We start from the raw sequence: 21,655 nt of genomic DNA, 5'->3' as shown, positions 1-21,655 counted from the left end.
AACTAGAGTTTAATAAGAAATTGCAGAGTGATCTAAGGAAACTTGCAGAGGACCCACAGCTCCACTGTGGCTATGACAACCTACACCAGCTCAGGATCTGCCTCCTTGTGTTGTGGCTTCACCTACAACACTGTTCTAAATCCTGATTACTACATGTGAGGACAACAGACCAAGACAGCCTGGCTCAAAGACATTATCCTAAATATACTGAAGTCTATGAAATACACAATATCTTATGTAGGATGGTGGAAAAAGGCCAGTTAATATTTTCCATTGTTATGAACTGTTTTCCAAGTAAGATGAATTTTAGACCTCACTGGACTTCATTCTCTTCATTTACATTGGATTTACATCAGCATAAATGTCCACAGTGAAGTTGTTTCCGATCAACACCTGTATGAGAAGAGGATTTGAACCACTCCATTGTACTTAAAAATGTCAAAGAAGTTGCCACCTAAGTAATGAGAAGGGTCCCATGCTGGTAGCTTGACAATTGGCTGAACAGTAATAGCAAATATTCATAAAGTAAAGTAAGTGTTTAAAAGTATAGGAAGTGTTTGAAAACAAAACAAAATATATAAAAGCAGTACAGATTATTACACAACACGTTCTATTCCAGTGTTTTACACCTATAGATTTATATCAAAAATAGCTAAGAAATGGGAATACACACAATAGATTAATGAAAACCAGTACCAAGGCTATTCACTGTCAACCCATTACCTCTAACAGAATATTCATGTCCATTTAAAATTTTAGTGATCCCAGAATCAAACCATGTGCTTCATCTTAAAACAGAAATCAACTTAGTTAATTTTTAACGCCACAAAAACATTTCCCTTACAACTTCTTCATTTAAAAAAAGTTCTTTGTAAAAGACCACCGTCCAGACCAATGCCCAATCTACTGAATGCCAATCAAAGCCACTTGCAGTTCTGTATCACCCAGTATATGATGCACTTTCTAATGTACGCTATTTCCTGCAAAAATAACTTTATGGCAACCAGTAAATTCACTCCCATTGACTCCCTAAACGAAAGGCAGTGGAACACTTAGTTCCAAAACATGTTAAATAAAGTTTGCATTACTTTCATGTTAATTAAGAAGTTTGTATAAAACAAAGTTTCTTTTGGAACAATATGATCTAAAAATGTGATGTATGTGTTCAGGATAATTGAGTCAAGACATAAAAATTGTTTTCCGGAAAGCCAAAATTATGACTAGCATTTTTCTTAATGTTGTAAAAGATACCAGGGGAATATAGTCATTAAAATGTATCTTATTCTTTACATAAAGGCAATTACGCCTTTGGATCAACAAATTAAAAACAATTGTAATAATGCTTGTTAACAGAGGAAAAAATTATGAGTTTTTCTAATCTCCAACAGATTAATCAATTTTTAAAAACTGGTATTTTTGAAAGGACAAATAGATGCATGATTAATTGACTAATCTGAGTTTGCATAACATTTAAATAAAGTTCCATCTAGCAAACAATGCGGAGAAGAGATAACAAGTGCTGCGTACGGGACCTGTATACTCTTACAGCATTGCCTATGCTAACAAAATAGAATAGTTGTAATTATCACTAGAGATCAAAAAGTCAACATTCGAGATGTAGCATGACAGCATATGGCAGACTGACGATTTAAGGAAGTGTCCTTTTTAGTGCTAGTCTTGTACAGCTTCTTCCAGTTCATGTGTCTTTTCATCGCTGTCAGGTTTCAGTGGGATAGTGGATGGTAAGGCCTCAAGTAGTTCAATTTCTGGAGCATCAGAATCTGTTCTTACTGTTGCCTTTGAAGAAATATCATTAGGAAGAGCAAAGGATGGTAAAGGGGACAGCGAAGGCATTAAATGGTCCAACGGTGACTGTGTAACTGAGCCCTCAGCATACATGGTCAGATCGGCAGGGACCGAAGCCGTGGCGTGCTCTGCAAAAACAAAAGAGTAAGTTAAACAAACAAATCAAAACTTGTCGGACACCTACCAGAGACTAATTTTGTGGCTGTATTTCTATAGCATAAGCTTGGATGCAATGCAGCTGACAGACTACTCTAATACATGGCAAAACAGTGAGTTCCTAATCTAGGACTAGATCTCCTTGGCACTAAGGTAATACACAAGGCATGCTTAATGATTCTTCTCAAGCTTTATCATCATCCTTCAGAAATTAAGACCCTTTTGTGTTCAGATGCTGAGTACCCATAACTCCCATTAAAGACGAGTGAGCTGTGAATGCTCAGTACTTCTAAAATTCAGACCCTCAGAAGATCCATCTCAATATTTTAAGATTAGAAGACATGCTAAATTAAATATTTTAGTTTACTTTTTTGACATTTTAGCCTCACTACAAAGGGCCCGATTTTGTTTTTATAAGCTAAAATCTTGTCTTTATTTTTGGAATGTTCCCTCCCTCCCTTAAAAAAGGGAACAGTGTCTTCCTACAAAGAAATTTCCTTTAAAATAAAAAGTGAAATACTCTTGAATATTTTGAGTTACATTTTCATTCATTATAAATAGACAGCAGCCTTGCTAAAACAATAGTTTTCCAGCTCTGTGAAAATTGGGCTGCTTTGTATGAAAATCTTCTTGCAGCAAAGATTTACAAGATCTGTATGTTAATTCTCGCATCAGGAGGATCTAAGTGCTTGAATGGGGATCCTCACATTTACCACACTCTGAAAATAAATGTCTCAAAGAGCAAACAATATTCCTGAGAAATAAATAAATAAATAAATAAAATCAATCTTATGACATTGTCTTATCAAATTTGGAATCCACTGGCTTTAGCTAACCCATTCATGCTTGGCTACCATTTTCCTTGCCTTTTATATCCTAATTCTATCTCCCTCTCATTTTAGCTGTGCTTTCTGTATGATTTTTCAGCTAGAAGGAGGTTTTCCTAAGAATAAGATATAACACATCCCCAAAAGCTTGACTCTGTAGGTTCAGTCATGAACCGCATAGTCTCCTGAGTGGTCACCAATATCAAGTCAACAGGCTGACAATTTTAAACAAACTCACCAAAATAAGTAGTTGTTCCATCGTTAGGTATTAAACTTTCAGTCCCTGCCAAAGATTCTGCAGCTGACATGTTGAAGGGGGCAGAGGAAGGTAAGTTAAACCTTTTCGTTAAGTCAACAATTTCAGGAAATGAAACACCAGACTCATCTAGAAAACCTGAAGAAGGAATCAACAATGTTCCTTCAAACACAGTATGAAACTCTAGATCATCAACAAAAATGACACCCAGATTCCTGGAATCAGTGGATTTTCCCCCGCCTGTACAAACCGTTCCCCCTCCTCCCCCTCGAGTTAATTGCAAGCAATAGAGCTATTAAAGCATCAAGAAAGAATTCACAGAAGGTACCATTCTGATAGGGCTTGCTCCAAAGTCCACTGAAGTCAATGTAGAAACTCCCATTGATTTCAGTAGATTTTGGATCAGGCCCATAATCAACACCTGCATGTTAAAAGTTCTGCCAGATTTCTAGTAAGAACAAAGGCCACACTTATTCTATATTTAAATAAAAAATGGTGGACTGAAGGCTAGAGGAGGTGAGAATTAAACTGCAATCACGAATTTAACTATGTTCTGAAGACGAATAACTGAAGTGCTTACCTGGATCCATAACTCTTTGGACAGGAGGAGGAGGAGGAGGGTGAAGTGCGTTTTCCATTGAATACATATTCATTTCTTGACCTGTGGATTCATCCAAGTTCATAACTTCTTCAGAGCTGTCCCTTTGGGAATTAGGTGCCAACAATGGAGCCTAAAGTAACAGAGAAGATTCCCATTTGTACCATCTCTGGTCAATCTGACAAAGGCCTGTCACTGTGAAGGCTCTGGCCTACTGTTCCCAAAAACACAAATTCAGAGGGTGCCAGCTTGAGTATCCCAGAAGCTCTAACTGCTGACTGATAAAAGAGGAGAGAGATGGGTTCCAACATGCCCCAAAACCATAAAGGGCATTAAATAATCACGATCAGCACCTTGGATTGGGTTTAGAAATCAACTGGAAGCCAGCGTATTCTCTGGAGAACAGGTATAATATGTAGCACACAAGATGCATTGCTAAGTGGGCTGAAACTTCTGACAGGATGGTCTTCAGAGGTAGACCCATGTGAAGCACATTAGCCTCTGTTAGACGGATAACTGGTTATGTTTACACACATAAAGAAAGCTCGCAATCCCTTCACCAACTGCAGATGAAACATGAAGTATTCATAGTACGCTGAATCCAAGAGGATCTCAGCTTGCAATCTTGAGTGATAAAAGGCCCAGCTCGATGGAACCTCCTCTGTTGTCATATCCCCCATTCTAGCAGTACCACCTCTCATTTGGCCTGGTCTTCAGCAAGCCCACTTTTACTCAAGCCCTTAGCTCATGGAACTTCACCTGTTAGACATTCATAAAAATCACAAAATAACCTCAGAAGGTACCCTGCAGATATGAACAAATTTCTTATGTACCTCTACGTAGCCATTTGTAGATGGCACAGGGGATCTGTCTTGCAATGGCAAAGGTGACGGTGGTTTGATTTCTTCTTGCTGCTTCTTTGGCATAACAGGTTGTGTTGGAATTCTGTGCAAATAGCCATATCCAATACCACATCCTAAACTGCACGAGAAAAACAAAGTAAAAGAAACCTGAGAGACTACAGTGTGCTTTTCTATAGCTGACTTTGTAAGTGTTTTAAGTTAGGAATCTCTAAGCAGAAGTCTGGTAGAGATTTAGTTTTCTTAACCTATGAGAAAAAAATACAGCATTGCAGGAATTGTGGTCATGATTAAGGCCAGATCCACGCTATAAATTTACATTGACGCAGCTGCACCGCTGTAGCACTAAGCAGACAGGAGAGAGCTCTCTTATCAGCTTTATAACTCCACCTCTGCGAGAGGTGGTAGCTATGTCAGCAGGGGGTTAAGGTCAGTATAACTACATCCCTCAGGATGTGGATTTTCACACAATTGGGGCGATACTTATTTGGGTATAACTGTACCTAACTGTAGCAATACTGAGGCCACGAAGTACTTTGCAGTTCAGCTTTAGTCTTGTGTGACTCAAAAACCTCAAGAGCTTCATTTCCACCATCCCTACAAAATGCAGGAGCTGAGAGCAGGAAAAACCCCAAATTAATTCCAAATGAGACACTATTGCAGGGCATAAAGGGTCCACTCCTGCTACTATTGAAGTCAATGGGAATTGTATCATTGGCTTCAACGGGCGCAGGATTAGACCTACGTTATGCCAAATTCACACTCCACAGCTATTCTCCATTATTTAAAACCTCAGAGCAAAGAAATTGTATGTGAGAATGCTGAGAAAGATAAGACTCAACTGAAAAGTGGAAAGCTATAACAACTGGTGATATTTTACAGAGGAATTTATTTACAAAATATACCCTATAATCAGGCAGAGACTAATCACAAATCAGTACCTTCCTTCTCCACCCCAGGCTCCATTGGGAGTTACGAATAGCTCTCGGCAGGAATCAGTTTCCGTGTTATACACCATCAGCTTCAATGGCTTCCCCTCATGGGATTCAATCAGTGAGAAGAAATCCTCTGACTGATCAAAAAAAGATAACCTGTTTTAAGAGCTAACATGCTATTTTATCCCCAGCTCCTCACTTTGCAGATATAAGCAGTTATCAATGAAGAGAGAGATCCCACTCACTACTCCAAAGGATTAAAGACAACGACTAAATTACTGGTGACATTTGATCTTGAAAGGCAGCTAATTTCACTGTCTGGTATAAAGAGGTAATGACTAAGTTGGTCATAAAGGAGGTGGCTATCACTGCCTCCTCCCAGAGCTATGTAAATTTGAGGGATGTATAACCAATTAAAGCAGCTGCAATTCACACTTCACAGCATTCGCACAAAGAACTGCAATAGTTAGATCCAAAAAAAGGGGAACTATGCTCTACCTCCTGAAGTATTTGATCTGATCCAACAATGTAGTCTGTGTGGGGCTGCAGACCAGCTAGAGCTGCAGGGGAAGCGGGTTCTACGTCCTGTAAAAGAATGATACAGGTCACCGGCATTCACAGCTGGATAAACAAACTGTCCAACAATTAGAGTAAAAAATTTAACTCAGGAAAAACGCAAGGTAAAATGATTTGTGTTTAGATTAGAAAAATACCTGAGAGTGCTGCATTAAGTACAATTATTTGTACTCTTGAGTACTCAAGATTCATAAAGACCAAACTTAAATTTCATCAGTTCACCACCCAATCCTTGTTTTAATCCAAGTGCAATCTCTCGCTAACCCTCAGACATCTCAGCAAGAGAAGTCAAAGATTATGAGATGAAACTAGCTTTTGCTGGAGACCCTTCCCAGACTCTTTTGGCCCACTCCTAAACCAAATATTGACATTTACTTTAAAAATAAAGCTTTTCTGTGCTCTTCTATCTCCATATTATTTTGATAAGGGTCAGTCAAGCTACAGAGACCAATCCAATTGCAATGCATTTACTTTGCCAGGAATTCTTTCCCTACTAATAAAGTGACAAACAAGAAAAAAAAATGTTCAGCATCCAGAAAGAGGATCTTGGGCTAAAACATTAATAATTCCCTACATTTGTGTTCCCTAGTTCAAAAGAAGTCCCTCTCACTGAAAAATTGCTGAAAAAATTATATTTGCTTAGGCAAATCTTTAGGACAGTTCCTCTTCTTCTCTTAGCTGACATCAATGGTATTAGTGCTTTCGCATGCAAAAATGAACGGAAAATTAAACGTTCCATATATCGGGAGCACTTAGCGACTAAGTGGCATCTCCAGAGTCTTGAGGCTTCCCTCTCCTAACGAGAGTCCTGTGGTCGCGAGCATATTTTACCGCATCTTTCAGGTTGACAACGACACTCACATTCCCATCCAGAGAACGCTCGTGAAGATGCTCCTAGCATTTATCAGAACAAGCATCCACTAGGCCCCTAGAAATCAAAGTGGCACATTTTATCTGAAAGTAAATGAGAAATGATATCACTGCTTTAAAGCAATGCCAGGTATTTGCCTTCAGGAAATCTACTCTATCGATGATAAATCCATGAGAAGTGAAACTATGTCAGAAAGCGTTAAGGCAAAGGTTCTTTAAACTGTGGTATATGAACTTTTAGGAACTGATAGACTGCCTTCTTACAGTGTGTCTCCTTTAAGGGGTTGTGGGACCTAGAACTGACCAATCTCTGTTCTATAGCCTTTAAGGAAACAGGAATTCAATGGAGCAGTACGTTACCTGGTGTTAATCAGGTAGCTACCTCCTTCAAAAGGATAAAACCCAGGAAAAAAGACAGACTGGAGAGGGAATTACAGGGGAGTATCAAGTCAGGAGAGAGGTTCCCTGGGGTGTAAACTAGAACAGAGACTAGTGGGCTGGGGAACCTGCCTGAATTACAGCCCAGCCCCAGGAAGGAGGGCTGAGGAGCCCTGGAACCAAGGAGAAGAAGAAGTGTGTGAATCCAAGGATCAAGGGAGGCTCCATGGAATCAGAACATAAGAATTGCTCTACTGGGTCAGACCAATGGTCCATCTAGCCCAGTATCCTGCCTGCTGACAGTAGCTGGTACCAGAGTATCAGGGAGAGTGTACAGAACAGGGCAGTTAGAGTGATCCACCCCGTCTTCCCCTCCTGTCTTCTAGCAGACAGATTTAGGGTCACCTGGAAGCATGGGATTGCATCCCTGACCATCCTAATAGCTATTAATGGACCTGTCCTCCATAAAATTACCTAGTATTTTTTTAAGCCAGTTATACTTTTGTCCATCACAACATCTCATGGCAACGAATTCCACAGGTTAACTGTGCATTGTGTGAAAGAGAATGGAGCAAGAACTTGGATTCTGGCGGTCTGGGCTGGCGAAACTTGCTTGAATCACAGCACAGACCCATGAAAAGGCTGTGGAATCCCTTAATCAAGAGAAAAGAGAGTTGTGAGTCCAGGGGGCTGAGGCAGGAAGAGTCCTGTGGGAAAGACTCTCCAGAGGCCAGGGGACGCAGTGGGAATGGCAGAGCCCCCTGGCTCAGAAGAAATGAGAAGGACAATGGCAACAAGGGTGAGTTGGTCCTGCTTTGAGCAGGAGGTTGGACTAGATGACCTCCTGAGATCTCTTCCAATCCTAATCTATGATTCTATGAACTGAAGCTGCCTGGTGCCCAAGTTACACAACCTCCGCCCACAGCCACCCATGCAGGCAATGTTTTTTCTGTCTCATGAAACGTCTGTCTCATGAAACTTCCGCATCCGGACAAAATGGAGACATACATTTGTCCACATGAGGACAAGGGGTGTGTGTGCGCGTGTGTGTGTGTGCGCGCGCTGAAGCAGGCACAGCAAGGACTTGAATCCATGTCTCTTAAAGCTGGCATGTTCCAGTTTCAACAAAGCAGCATCTTCTGATGAAAACCAGTATAGTTGAAAAATTCCCACCCTGCTTTAAACATCATGTCCTCTAACCTTCCCACCTAGATTTTCCCAACCAGACTCCCTTCTCTTCTAACTCCCCCAGGCAGAACTCCACCAGCCAAATTCAAAACTTATTTTACTCTGAGTCCATAAATATCTAAGTTAAGCCTATTAAAGCCTAAAATAAATATGCACAAAAAGAAGAAATATGCATGAGGTACTTTAAACACTAATAACATTTGGGAACTGCTGCATTAAGGCAACAAGTCCACATGCTGAATTGTTTTCATAAAGTAAGTTGTTCTTCAAATGAGTGCATATATCCATTCCACATCAAGCATGTGTGTGCCCAGTGCAGGCCTACACTGGTGCACTGGGTGTGCGCACACTTGAAGTGGAATGGACATGCACAACACATCTCGAAGAACAAGTGACAGAACAGGCCAGTAACCATTTTTACTAAGCTAAAGCACACAGCCTGAGTACACAGATGTTTCTCTTGCTTACCAGAACATGCCACACGTGTTCATTGGCTCCTTGGAAAGTGCAGAACCTCACACTGGCTCCGAGTAGCCCTTGCCCGCCCCACATGTTGCTAGGAATCACCTCCACCTCGCGCACTTTCATTGATTTGATGTTGTACACCTCCAGCTTCACTGCCTTCTCAGCATTTGCCTTCAACAGATCTTTCAACATGGTGTTTTCTTTATTCTGTGAAACACAGAAAAGGAAAGATTTGTTTCTGACAGTGTCTAGTTGGATCTGGAATGCAAAAACATCAATGAAGAGGCAGGATTTCAATATCTAGAACAAACTAAGGTGAGGACGTAACTTCTACCCTCCATAACAACCCCACCTGCACTACTTCCTTTGGATGCATGAACTAGTGTAACTGATTCTAATCTTGGGTAAGGTTATTCACTACTCGCATCCCTCAGTGTCACTCCCACCACCCCCTTCTTTTGTAATGCTGTTATAACAATTTTCGTTAATTATACCAGTTCTAAACTGTGTCTACATTACAATAAATAGCAATACTTTATATAGTGACCGTGATCTTTTTCCTTACCTCACTAATGCAACAATTTTGGAAGTCTTGAAGTAGAATTCTTAAAATAAATTAGTAGTGACTAGTTATAACTTAGCTAAACGTTTTCTATAGAAGAACAGATGATATTTTTAAGAACAGTTTTTAGAAATATCCACCAGAATTTCACTATTTCCACAAGGTTAATGCAGTGTTTGGCCCGTCACTGGAAGGAGCCATTGTACTGACTGTTTCCAGTAGAAGATCCAGTCTGATGTAGGTAAGACAGACCTAAAAAAACGCAGCTTCTGTCTGAATACAAGAAAGCAAAGGATCTTCAAAACTGCGAGAGATTTATTTAAACTTATTTGTTGATTTTAATGGTAAAACTGATTTTAAAAATAGAATTCTCCCCACAACAGCTTTGAAAGTCTCCTCTTTCTTCAGGCATTCAAACAGGAACTGCATTCCCTGCATGAGACTGACCACATGGCAGCTTTCCACTTGTTAATGATTCATTTTCATGTTCATATTTAACAAAGTGTTTACATTTGTTTAAACAAGTGTTGAGTTCTAACAACCTAAAAAATGGGACTTTCGTCTGGTGCCAGAAAACAGCTAGAGGAAATGCCAGAGGATACTCTACCAGTCCTTCAGGGAGTCAAGAGGCATAGAAAATGGGTGACACAGGATCCAAGGGGACAGCTAGAATGTCGCATGGGGAAGATTTTTAAATGTTATTTTAACTTTTATGTAGGCTCAGGTTTACAACGCAGGGACTTTGTTAAACAGTTTACTGCAGAGGCAGATACTAGGAGTAACTTATGGGGCCTATACTACAATGAACTACAACTCCATCTCACAAAGACCCCTGGGTGGAAGGACTCAATAGGTACCAAATAAGCACACCATGGAGTCCGAGTCCTATAAAACAGGGAAGGGAAACAAGAGTAGGAGGCTCTCCTGAGAAGTTATTTTTCTTCATTGTTTTAGAAATATGTGACAGCCTGATTTAAGTCCCATTAAAGTCAAAGGAAAGGCTCCTCTGATTTCAGCACGAGTTCGATCAGGCCTTGACTAAGGCCTGGGTTTGCCTCATGTAGTTCTTCTGAGTCACTAGAAAAAACAGAGGTTTCTATAAAAAACAGCATGACAAAATAATTCAGGCAAAAACACCCAGTTCCTCTCCTGTTCGCAAATCTAGTGAAAATACACAAACATTTTCACTGGTTTCTCTTCTGCTCCAGTGAGGATTGCTCAGCGGAGGAACAGTGATAACTCCTCCACAATCAGCACATTCATTTACTTCCCAGTGCAAGAAAGATTTTACAACTGTCACTACACTGCACCTGGAAACAACTCTGTCAGAAAAAGCAACAGAGATCTGTTCTTTCAAAACAGGAGTATCTAGGTTTTATCCCTATTGCTGATATCAAGTTTCCAGCAGCCATAAAATATGTAACCTTGTGGGAAGTCCAACATGATTATAGATTTCTTACAATATTTTTACCCTGCATTTCAGGCTGTGTGAGATGTTCACACCAGTGCTACAGCGTTAGATCAGATTTGCTAGTCAAGAAGAGACTAATGAATTCAGAAGAAATGGGATTGATGGTCTCAATCTAGCTTCCCGTGGACATGTGTCCACATTGTGAAAAGCAGATACATTTGCATCAGTTGACACTCTCAGCATGAAGGCCAAGGGTGGAAGGAGCCCTCAGACCAAACAATAACTTCACCCATAGCTGATCCCTCTGGGTCAGGTTTTCGACACACCGGCAAGAAAGTGTAGGGAAGCTTGCATGGCTGCCATTCTGACTAAAGACAGCATCAATCTCCCAGAGTCAAGTAGGCCAACACCTTTCAAGAGCACAAAATTAAAATAAAACAATTAATTACTTCATTGAAAATGACTTGTCTTTAGCCACTTACTAGCCTGGTGTGTCCTATTGTGATGATAAAGTCAAAGAAAGGTTCCAACCCGGCCTGCTGAGCTGGAGAGTTTTCTTGAACCTGCAAAATTACACATTTTAAATTACAGTAAGAAAAATCTATAATAAATATCACCAAGTGACAGTGTTGTAAATACTGGATTCAAGAATAAAGTACATTCAGGATTGAACCAAATGTCCCAATTAAGAGACATTGAAAGGGTTCTCAGAAATTTGAATTCCCTTTCCTCATTTGTCTGAGCCATGAAATCCATATGTGCCACCTGTGGACTAGTCCTGCTAGACAGCAGGTGTCAATTAAACCTCAGCAGGTGAAACTGAGACACTGTATTTTCTACAACTTTAATGGCATTGTAGTTGACAAAGTGCAGGTATATGCTGGACAGCATTCTTCTACGGTGCACTCTTTAAACCAAGAGAATGAGAAAATACACCAGGTACTTTCCAGCACTGGATAATGTTTCCGGAATGTACCTGGCACTATCTGCTGTTTGCAGCGAAATGGTTAACGAAGTGCTGAATATAGTGCTGTATACACTACTAAATGAATCCAGTTCTTTGGCCTGCGTTGAGCAGGTCAGACAAGATGATCTACATTCCTTTCGGTTTTAACATCTATGAATGAAATAACCTTTTTTATAGTATTGATATCTCCACTCACTCAGTGCTTAGGACAACTACATGCTAAGAACTGCAGAACCTACATCAATATGTTTAATACTGTTAGCAGTGTGTGGTGCTTTACAATTGGGCAACATGCCATACAAAGGACAGAAACCCTGCCCTAAGAAACTTATAAACTAAGGCCCTGATTCTGCAACTGGATCCCTGTATCCATGCAGTGACTCACTGAAGGCAAGGGAGCTCTCAGCAGGGGTTTATCAGCATGGAGCAGGTTGCAGGATCAGCACCTAAGGGCTGCTCCTCCAGCCACTAAAGATATAGTAACTCCTCACTTAAAGTCGTCCCGGTTAACGTTGTTTCGTTGTTACATTGCTGATCAATTAGGGAACATGCTTGTTTAAAGTTGTGCAATGCTCCCTTCTAAAGTGGTTTGGCAGCCGCCTGCTTTGTCCACTGCTTGCAGGAAGAGCAGCCTGTTGCAGCTAGCTGGTGGGGGCTTGGAACCAGGGTGGACCGGCAGCCCCCCATCAGCTCCCTGCTCCCCTACGTTCCCTGTGCAGCAGCTGCCCAGAAGGCTAGCAATTGCAGCTGTCCCTCCCCCCACTGCCATGTGCTGCTCCTGCCCTCTGCCTTGGAGCTGCTCCCCAAGACTCCAGCTTGCTGGGGGAGGGCGGGAAGGAGAGGAAGAAGGGGGCTAATGTCAGGGTGTCCCCCTCCCCCCTGCTCCTGCACTCCACTTGCCACATCTTCCATAGAGCGGGGGGGGGGGGAGACGGACACACGACAGAGCTCAAGAGGGAGCTTGCTGGCAGCAGCTGCCCTCTCAGCAAGCTGATCTAATTAACAAAGCAGTGTACTTAAAAGAAGAAATGCGCATCTCTCTCTCACACACACACACTGTGTGTTTCTGTCTGCAATGCTGTCTCCTCTCCCTCATTCCTGCTGCCTTGTAGAGTGTGAGAGTTAACCCTTAAGTGCTCAGCCAATTGCTAGTTCATCATTTAGCAGTAAAGCATTCCCTGGGGAATATCCCTCCCTCTTCCATCCTCTGACTTCACCACCTCAACCAAGCTTCACAATCATCATTGCTGTGTACAGCATTAAATTGTTTGTTTAAAACTTTGTGTGTGTGTGGTGTGTGTGTGTGTGTGTGTGTGTGTGTGTGTGTGTGTGTGTGTGTGTGTGTGTAAGTGTAATAGTCTTTCGTCTGGTGAAAAAAATTCCCTGGAACCTAATTCCCTCATTTACATTAATTCTTATGGGGAAATTGGATTCGCTTAACATTGTTTTGCTTAAAGTAGCATTTTTCAGGAACATCACTACAACGTTAAGTGAGGAGTTACTATACCAAGAGCGGGTCCTTAAGGGCTAACAGTACAGTATACAGAAGCACCGCAAAGGGGAACGAGTGGTACATGGTCACTGAACACTTCACAGAATAGGTTGCTGTTCAGTAGTTTTTTTGCAATTAATAGCTTGTGTGTATCAAAAAGTAAAAAAAAGTCATAGTCGTGTTCATTCAGCTTTAGATTACAAACATGGATAAAGAGATGATCATGGACACAGAAGCGCTCATAAGTTCTGACCCAAAGAAGTTAATGAATCGCTGTAAGCTATAGTAAAGAAAGCATGAAAGAAGTTACAGCGTGTTGATTTTCAACATCTGTACATGCAAGAGAACAAAACAGATTTATACTATAAAACAAAACCCCTATAGATTATTTATCAAAATGCAGTTCAGACAAGGCTACAAAACAGCACAAATTGACATTAAACGCAGCATCAAAACCTAGAATATATAGGTACATCGGAATGAAAAAAATGTTTCCACTTAGATGTATGATTAGTTTAAGGTAAAAATGCAGTGTCATATCAAGATTGCCATGGCAACATTGCTTATATGTGAACAGAAAAGTAAACAGACAGATGAGTCACATGCCCCACTGATTCTGAGGTCACAATTCCTCTGGAACAAAAATAACTGCCACCCTTCTTACTTTATATTACACCTAAGGCCTGTGAAACCATGGTAGCTCAATTTCCTCTCTAAAACAAACAGTACCAGGCTGCTTACAGTAAAACTTAGCTCTAGTCCACATTCTCAAATTGTGGTCCGTAAGCTTAGGGTGACCAGATGTCCCGATTTTATAGGGACAGTCTCAATTTTTGGGTCTTTTTCTTATATAGGCGCCTATTACCCCCTACCCCCATCCCGATTTTTCACACTTGCTGTCTGGTCATCCTACGCGAGCTCCATTCAGGTGGTCCATGGATAGTTCCCTCTAAGGTGCACACCTGGGTAGCCACACACAAGAGAATGAAGGACCACCAACCTAATTAGTGGAGCCTAGGTGCCTGGACTCTGGAGAAGACGCACATGTAAAGTGAGGTGGTGGCCTTGGGGGGAATAGGGGGTAGGTGAGAGGGAGCAGTGGGGTGAGAGGAAGGGGGAATTTGGGATGTGCAGGGCTGCAGCAGCCAGAGAAAGAGGCGACTTTCCCCAGCTCCAGGGCTGAGGCTGCTGAGGAGACACAGTCCACCTTCCCAGCCTCAGCTCTATGGCTGCTGTGGTGGGGGAAGAGACCCGCCTTCTTCCCAGCCCCAGTTCACGGGCGGGCGTGACAGGGGAGAGAGGGCACATCCATCGCATTAGAAAGGTAAGACAACTGATATTAAAATATGAGTTGTGTGCTTTTATCTGTAGAACAAAAAAGTTTATTATTATTAAGGATTTTTTTTATATAGCGCTTTTATCCAAAGCACTTTACAATAGTTAGCTAACCGTACAAACAACATCTGGAAAGCTCATTAAGTGCTCCACCAAGACCTTCAGCAATTTTCAAGTGGTCAACGAAAAAAAAAGTTTGAGAACTACTGCTCTAGTCTACACTTAAAAGTTTTGCAGCTTTAATTAGCATAGTAGATGCAGTGATACCACTACAGAAGTGCTTATACAGGTAAAGCTTATTCCGGTTGTACTGATATAAAAGCACCTTACGTAACTGGGATAAGTGAGTCTACAACAGGGCTTTTACTGGCATAAATGTCACTAAAAAAGCAAGTCATCAGAAACACATATTTTGAATTGATGGCACATTTGTTGGCAGATAGACAACTCAGGGCTGTGTCCCCTAGTCTCTGTGGATCAGCTCTCTCATTCCTCTGAGAACACCCATATGAACCAAAAGATCCTTCCGTTACAACAGGATATGTTGTGGTCACAGGCAGTTTAACTTTCATTTTTATGGTTGGGGCCTCTGGGGCTCCCAATACTGCCTCCGAGACGCTCAAGAGCAAACAGCATTCCATCTGGTAATGGATCGTCCTCTTTAACATCTTGATGGTGGATGGATACGCTTGATTTTCTGGCTGATGCTGCCATGGTAGAGTGGCTACATCATTTACCTGACATCTAATTCATTGCTCGTGCTGTCAGTAGCCATATACCAGAAGAAGCAGCAACACAATTATGCCAGCAAAACATTTTACATGTAGTTCCTGGCCTCATGAATATGCAATAATTAGCCAAGGTATGTCACTTTTAGCCACCATGACAGTAGAGGAACTAGCAGCCTTCAAAATAATGTCAGTGTTTGTGTACTGCTGAATTGAGCAAGGCTGTTTACCATGAGGGATTTAAGCTCTAAACGCAGTATAAGGAGTCTCAATTAAGGCCCATTCAGCTGGTGTCACATGCTAGCTATTTTACAGTACAGTAAACGCTAAGATGTGCACAGAAGTGAGTAAATGGAAATTTACACATTTCAAGATGCACTGTTCAGCCTGTCAATGACAAAACTCTACAATATTTATGGGTCAAAAAGGTGCCAGTGTAAAATACATGCCTGTCTTTTTGCTAAAGTTCTGTATGTCCAGCTAGTAGCAGTCACATCAGCACACAGACCAGTGGCTGCTGGTGAACTTTGGGGCCAGTGGGGTGATTTATCAGATCAGCAGGGAGGAGCTGGGGTGATAACAGAAGGAGCTGGGAGGAAGCTCTAGGCAGTGGAGGAACTGGGGGAGGCCCAGAAGAGCAGGGGCCACCCCACAGAGCCCATCCTGTTCCGATCTGCTCCTCCCTGTGGGGGGCCCCACTACCTGTCTTCAGCTCCACACCAGACTTCCAGCAGCTTCAACCCCCACATTCCCCTTTCTAGTCCGGGGTCCCTCTGCACTGACCCTCTGCTGAGTGCCCCCTGCCCAGGCCCAGCACAAAGGACTAGGTGGAGTTCTCAGTCAGCCCGAGCCTCTCCAGTGGAAGAGGAGAGGCGGGGCGGGGAGGGTTGTCATAACCTTAGTCCCAGATTTGGACCTTAGCGTCCAAAATATGGGGGTTAGCATGAAAACCTCCAAGCTTAGCTACCAGCTTGGACCTGGTACTTGCTGCTACCACCCAAAAAATTAGAGTGTTTTGGGGCACTCTGGTCCCCCTGAAAAACCTTCCCTGGGGACCCCCAAGACCCAAATCCCTGGAGTCTCACAACAAAGGGAAATAATCCTTTTTCCCTTCCCCCCTCCAGGTGCTCCTGGAGAGATACACAGACACAAGCTCTGTGAAACTACCCAGAGTGACTCCCCCTCTCTGTTCCCAGTCCTGGAAACAAAAAGTACTTTCCTCTTCACCCAGAGGGAATGCAAAATCAGGCTAGCAAATCCAACACACACAGATCTCCCCCCTGATTTCTTCCTCCCACCAATTCCCTGGTGAGTACAGACTCAATTTCCCTGAAGTAAAGAAAAACTCCAACAGGTCTTAAAAGAAAGCTTTATAAAAAAAGAAAGGAAAAATACATACCAATGGTCTCTCTGTATTAAGGTGATAAAATACAGGGTCGATTGCTTAAAAGAATATTGAATAAACAGCCTTATTCAAAAAGAATACAAATCAAAGCACTCCAGCACTTATATTCATGCAAATACCAAAGAAAAGAAACCATATAACTTACTATCTGATCTCTTTGTCCTTACACTTAGAAACAGAAGACTAGAAAGTAGAAACTACTTCTCCAAAGCTCAGAGAAAGCAGGCAGACAGACAAAAGACTCAGACACAAACTTCCCTCCACCCAGAGTTGAAAAAATCCGGTTTTCTGATTGGTCCTCTGGTCAGGTGCTTCAGGTGAAAGAGACATTAACCCTTAGCTATCTGTTTATGACAAGGGTGAAGTCCCATCTGGGTCCCTTCCCATCAGAAAGACCAGGATTGGATGAGACCTCCACCCTGCCTCCATGCTGCTATGACCAAGGAGGGGCCTGCCTCACTCCCTTTGTTGTACCACTAAATCCACCTGGGCCATGAAGTCTGTGCTGGTGACTGGACTGTGTACATTTACTCCTGAGGGGATTCTGCACCAAAAAAATAAAAATTCTCCACACAATATTTTAAAATTCTGCAAATTTTAGTTGTCAATAATTAAATGTGGAGGCTCTAGCATGGCAGGTAGCACAGGCCATTGGTTGCACTGAGTAGGGAGATCGCCCTGCACTCCTGGGACATGGACTTGGCAGTGAAGCTGTGCTATGTCAGGATTGAGTACAAGGGCCAGACCTGCCTCAGAAACTCCCCAGGGCCCTATCCCTCTGCGCCAGAAATACCAGGTGTGAGCTAGCAGGCTCAGCCCAGCAGGATCCAAGTATAGAGGGGCTTAGTGTGGGGTGAGAGGGTTCTGTGTGGGGCAATCTGGATGTGAGCAGCTCAGTGGGGGGTTCCAGGTGCACAGGCAATGGGACTGTGTGTGGAGGGGGTCAATGTGAAGGTGACTGGAGCTCAGCAGGAGGGGGTCTGGGCCTGGGGGGGATTGGGTTCTGCAGGGGATCTGGGTGCTGGGGAAGTGGGGATTGGTGGGGTGGGGGGTCTGAATGCAACTGGTTGGAGCTCATCAGGGGGTGGTTTAGGTACAGGGGGGCCTGGTGCAGAGTGGTAGGGCTCGAAACAGGGGGCCTGGAGGTGTGAGGTGGGGCTTGGCGGGGATGGGGGAGTGTATTTAGGAATGTGGGGCCCGGATGCACAGAGGTTGGGCAGACAGGGGAGCAGCTTCCCATACAGCAGTGACCCCTCCCTCCTGTGGCTGAAGAGTGATGGGGTAAGGGGGCGGTGCGGAGGCAGGGGAGGTTTCTGGAGGGTGGTCTGACCCAAACCCAGCCCCTCCATGCAGAGGAAGTGCATTCCTTCACCACCCCCAGCCCAGCCAGGACTAGCAGCTGAGTCCAGTGCAGGATAGGAACCACTGGCCTAGACATCCCCAGCCCTGCGTAGGGACACTTTAGCACGTGCTACATTCACCACAGCCTGCAGCTTGGGGTGATGAATTCTGCCTGTGCTACAAGAACATCCTGCTTTTAAATATGAATCGCAGCATATCTAGTCTTGCGCTATCTGTCTCATACACATTTTATAGAGACAGCATGTGTATGTCACTAAACACGCAGTGATTCACATGTACACACACACACACACACACACACACACATCTGTATATACAAATTAAAAAATATAAAGTGTTCACTTGCCTACTTTGTTGGGGGCAGTGCCATAACACCCTCTATACACCAGTCACCACTGACACAGACCATTCACAATAAGGAGCCCTCCTATTTACCTGCTCTTGATGGTAAAACAACATTGAAAGTTCTGCTCTATTTGTTTCTTGTGGTAGGGACTGCCTTTGTCTCCTCTACGGGGGAGAGCACTTTCTTAATGACTAATAAATGATAATCATGTTTGAGATTAGGAGGCTAAGAATCATGTTATGCCTGATATAAAGAAGAGTTGAATAAATATACCTTTGTTTTTATTCCATCCAGAAATGTGCTCCAAGAGCCAAAGCCCCTCCAGACTCCATAAACACAGCAGAGGACAAAGGCAAAGCAGATTATATACAGATAGTTGATGCACTGGCCTAAAACTGAACCCTATTCCTGTGGGTACAGTACAGCTTCTTCACTGAGACACGCGAACAGCTGATTAACTGTATAGAAGCATGTAGCAATAATATGTTAACTGTTATATTGTGAGGTTGCCATATACGAAGAGTTAAAAGACAGGTGCCTTGTAATGCGAATTAGCCTATCAACAACATCTTTGCCTGACATTTATGCTCCAAGACACACATTCAAAACAACACATATGCTGGCATCATGCCATACAAAATAATTGTTAAGGACTGCTGGGAGAAACCAATCTCAAATGTATTATCTTATGGTCTGAGCAGAGATTACTTTCTGTCTAGAATGGTGCATCTTTGTAGTATTAAAAAGAATTAATGCCACTTAATGACTGATTCTGAACACCGTGACAAGAGGAATGAAGAGAATATTAAATGACTAGACAGAAGTCAAAGCTCATATCAAGGTAACTTTTAAGATTACCTGTAACTCAGGAACCATTTGAAGAAAATTCATCAAAATTTACGTAACCATTCTCCTTCGCTTTCAGTGTAAATCCAACAAATCTCAAGTCAAGCCTATTTTCCAATCCACAGTTATAGGGAAACTATAGGCTATTATAGGCTTTTATAATTAAAGTTGATTGTAAGGATAATGGGGAGGCGTTACTGCCCCTCAGTATATATAGCAATAGCATACATATATATTATGCTTCATAAAACAATTAAGATGTCCTAACTTTGCCTGGAGAGTTAAATAGGAAGATCAGGCCAAACCCCTCCTTTAACTCCAATAAATTTAAGGTGTACAAACATCCAGCTGATGCCTTAAAATTGAGTTAAATGATTGCCATGCTGGTCTTCCTCTTCCTCCTCCTCAGTGTCCTGGCACTTCCAGAGGAAGAAAGGAACAGGTGGAGAGTTGGAAGATGAGGGGGGAGACGCCAGCACAAGCCGACATGGCAAATATTTAACATGGCCATGTCTACATCTAAAATTTTGCAGCGCTGGTTGTTACAGCTGTATTAGTACAGCTGTATAGGGCCAGCGCTGCAGAGTGGCCACACTTACAGCAACCAGCGCTGCAAGTGGTGTTAGATGTGGCCACACTGCAGCGCTGTTGGGCGGCTTCAAGGGGGGTTCGGGGAACGCGAGAGCAAACCGGGAAAGGAGACCAGCTTCGCCGCGGTTTGCTCTCGCGTTCCCCGAACCACCCTGCAAACCGCAGGGAAGGAGACCTGCTTGTTCGGGGGTTCGGGGAACGCGAGAGCAAACCGGGAAAGGAGACCAGCTTCGCCGCGGTTTGCTCTCGCGTTCCCCCGAACCACCCTGCAAACCGCAGGGAAGGAGACCTGCTTGCTCGGGGGTTCGGGGAACGCGAGAGCAAACCGCGGCGAAGCTGGTCTCCTTTCCCGGTTTGCTCTCGCGTTCCCCGAACCACCCTGCAAACCGCAGGGAAGACCTGCTTGCTCGGGGTTCGGGGAACGAGAGAGCAAACCGGGAAAGGAGACCAGCTTGATTACCAGAGGCTTCCTCAGGTATGCTGGGATACCTGCTTATTCCACGGAGGTCAAGAAAAGCGCTGGTAAGTGTCTATACTTGATTACCAGCGCTGGATCACCAGCGCTGGATCCTCTACACCCGAGACAAAACGGGAGTACGGCCAGCGCTGCAAACAGGGAGTTGCAGCGCTGGTGGTGCCCTGCAGATGTGTACACCTCCTAAGTTGCAGCGCTGTAACTCCCTCACCAGCGCTGCAACTTTCTGATGCAATTAAGATGTCCTAACTTTGCCTGGAGAGTTAAATAGGAAGATCAGGCCAAACCCCTCCTTTAACTCCAATAAATTTAAGGTGTACAAACATCCAGCTGATGCCTTAAAATTGAGTTAAATGATTGCCATGCTGGTCTTCCTCTTCCTCCTCCTCAGTGTCCTGGCACTTCCAGAGGAAGAAAGGAACAGGTGGAGAGTTGGAAGATGAGGGGGGAGACGCCAGCACAAGCCGACATGGCAAATATTTAACATGTCTGCAGTCTGACAACGTTCAATGCTCTGTAGCATTTTGAGGTGGAACCTGCCTGAGGTATTTCCATTCCCCCCCACCCCGCCCAGTCCTGTATTGGGCCACAGGGGCAGGCTTATTCCCCATGAACCCTTAACCTGGGGCTGAGACTGAAAGATCCCTATCATCGAAGCCAGGCAGATGCCTCATCTCCTTCACCCCTGTCCCAGGGGCTGCACAACAGGAGGGACGTATCACAGCACGAATCTCCATCCCTTCGATGGGGCTGTTCCCCAGCACGGAACCCATGATCCTCAGGGTCTTACCCCCACCCCAGTCCCCCCAGCCCCTCCCCGGCGCCAGATCCTGGGCCCCTCCGAGCCCCTCTCTAGGGCCAGATCCAGGGTCCCCCCGAGCCCCTCCCCGGGTCCCCCCAGCAACTTCCAGGCGCCAGATCCCAGGTTCCCCTCACTACCTCCCCGGGGTCAGACCCCGGGTCCCCCCTAGTCCTTCCCCGGCGCCAGATCCCGGTCCCCGGGGCAGATCCCCGATCCTCACCCCGTGCACATGAAAGCCCTCGGCGCCCCCGTCGGGGATCTCGGAGCTAGAGCCCAGCCCCATCGCCGCACTCCCGGAGCGAGAGGCGCGCAAGGCTCCGGGGCCGCCACCTCTACACTGCCAGCACCACAGACCCGATCAAGCGACCGCCGATCCGACCGACCTGAGCGGCTGCTCAAGCCTGGGTGGAGGGTGGGG

At 43.9% G+C, this 21,655-nt stretch overlaps 1 protein-coding gene across 2 annotated transcripts; it reads right to left on the bottom strand.

Annotated features, from left to right (window-relative positions):
- Positions 1-793: 793 nt before the first annotated feature.
- GORASP1 (golgi reassembly stacking protein 1) lies at positions 794-21,601 on the bottom strand. Of its 2 annotated transcripts, none has more exons than XM_050941547.1 (9): positions 21,458-21,601; positions 11,371-11,451; positions 8,919-9,122; positions 5,937-6,023; positions 5,445-5,575; positions 4,477-4,624; positions 3,626-3,776; positions 3,028-3,183; positions 794-1,934 (listed from the first exon to the last, which is right to left on the bottom strand). In XM_050941547.1, exons 1-9 carry the CDS (start codon positions 21,518-21,520, stop codon positions 1,672-1,674), a joined length of 1,284 nt encoding a protein of 427 aa, XP_050797504.1. In that variant the 5' UTR covers positions 21,521-21,601; the 3' UTR covers positions 794-1,671. The 2 variants fall into 2 exon arrangements, with proteins under 2 accessions (XP_050797504.1, XP_050797505.1); XM_050941548.1 differs by having other exon boundaries at positions 3,028-3,090.
- Positions 21,602-21,655: the final 54 nt, after the last annotated feature.

Source organism: Gopherus flavomarginatus, chromosome 2, assembly GCF_025201925.1.
Source record: "Gopherus flavomarginatus isolate rGopFla2 chromosome 2, rGopFla2.mat.asm, whole genome shotgun sequence".
NCBI lineage: Eukaryota > Metazoa > Chordata > Testudines > Testudinidae > Gopherus > Gopherus flavomarginatus.
The sequence above is the reverse complement of the archived record's forward strand: the minus strand, read 5'-3'. Positions and strand labels throughout refer to the sequence as shown.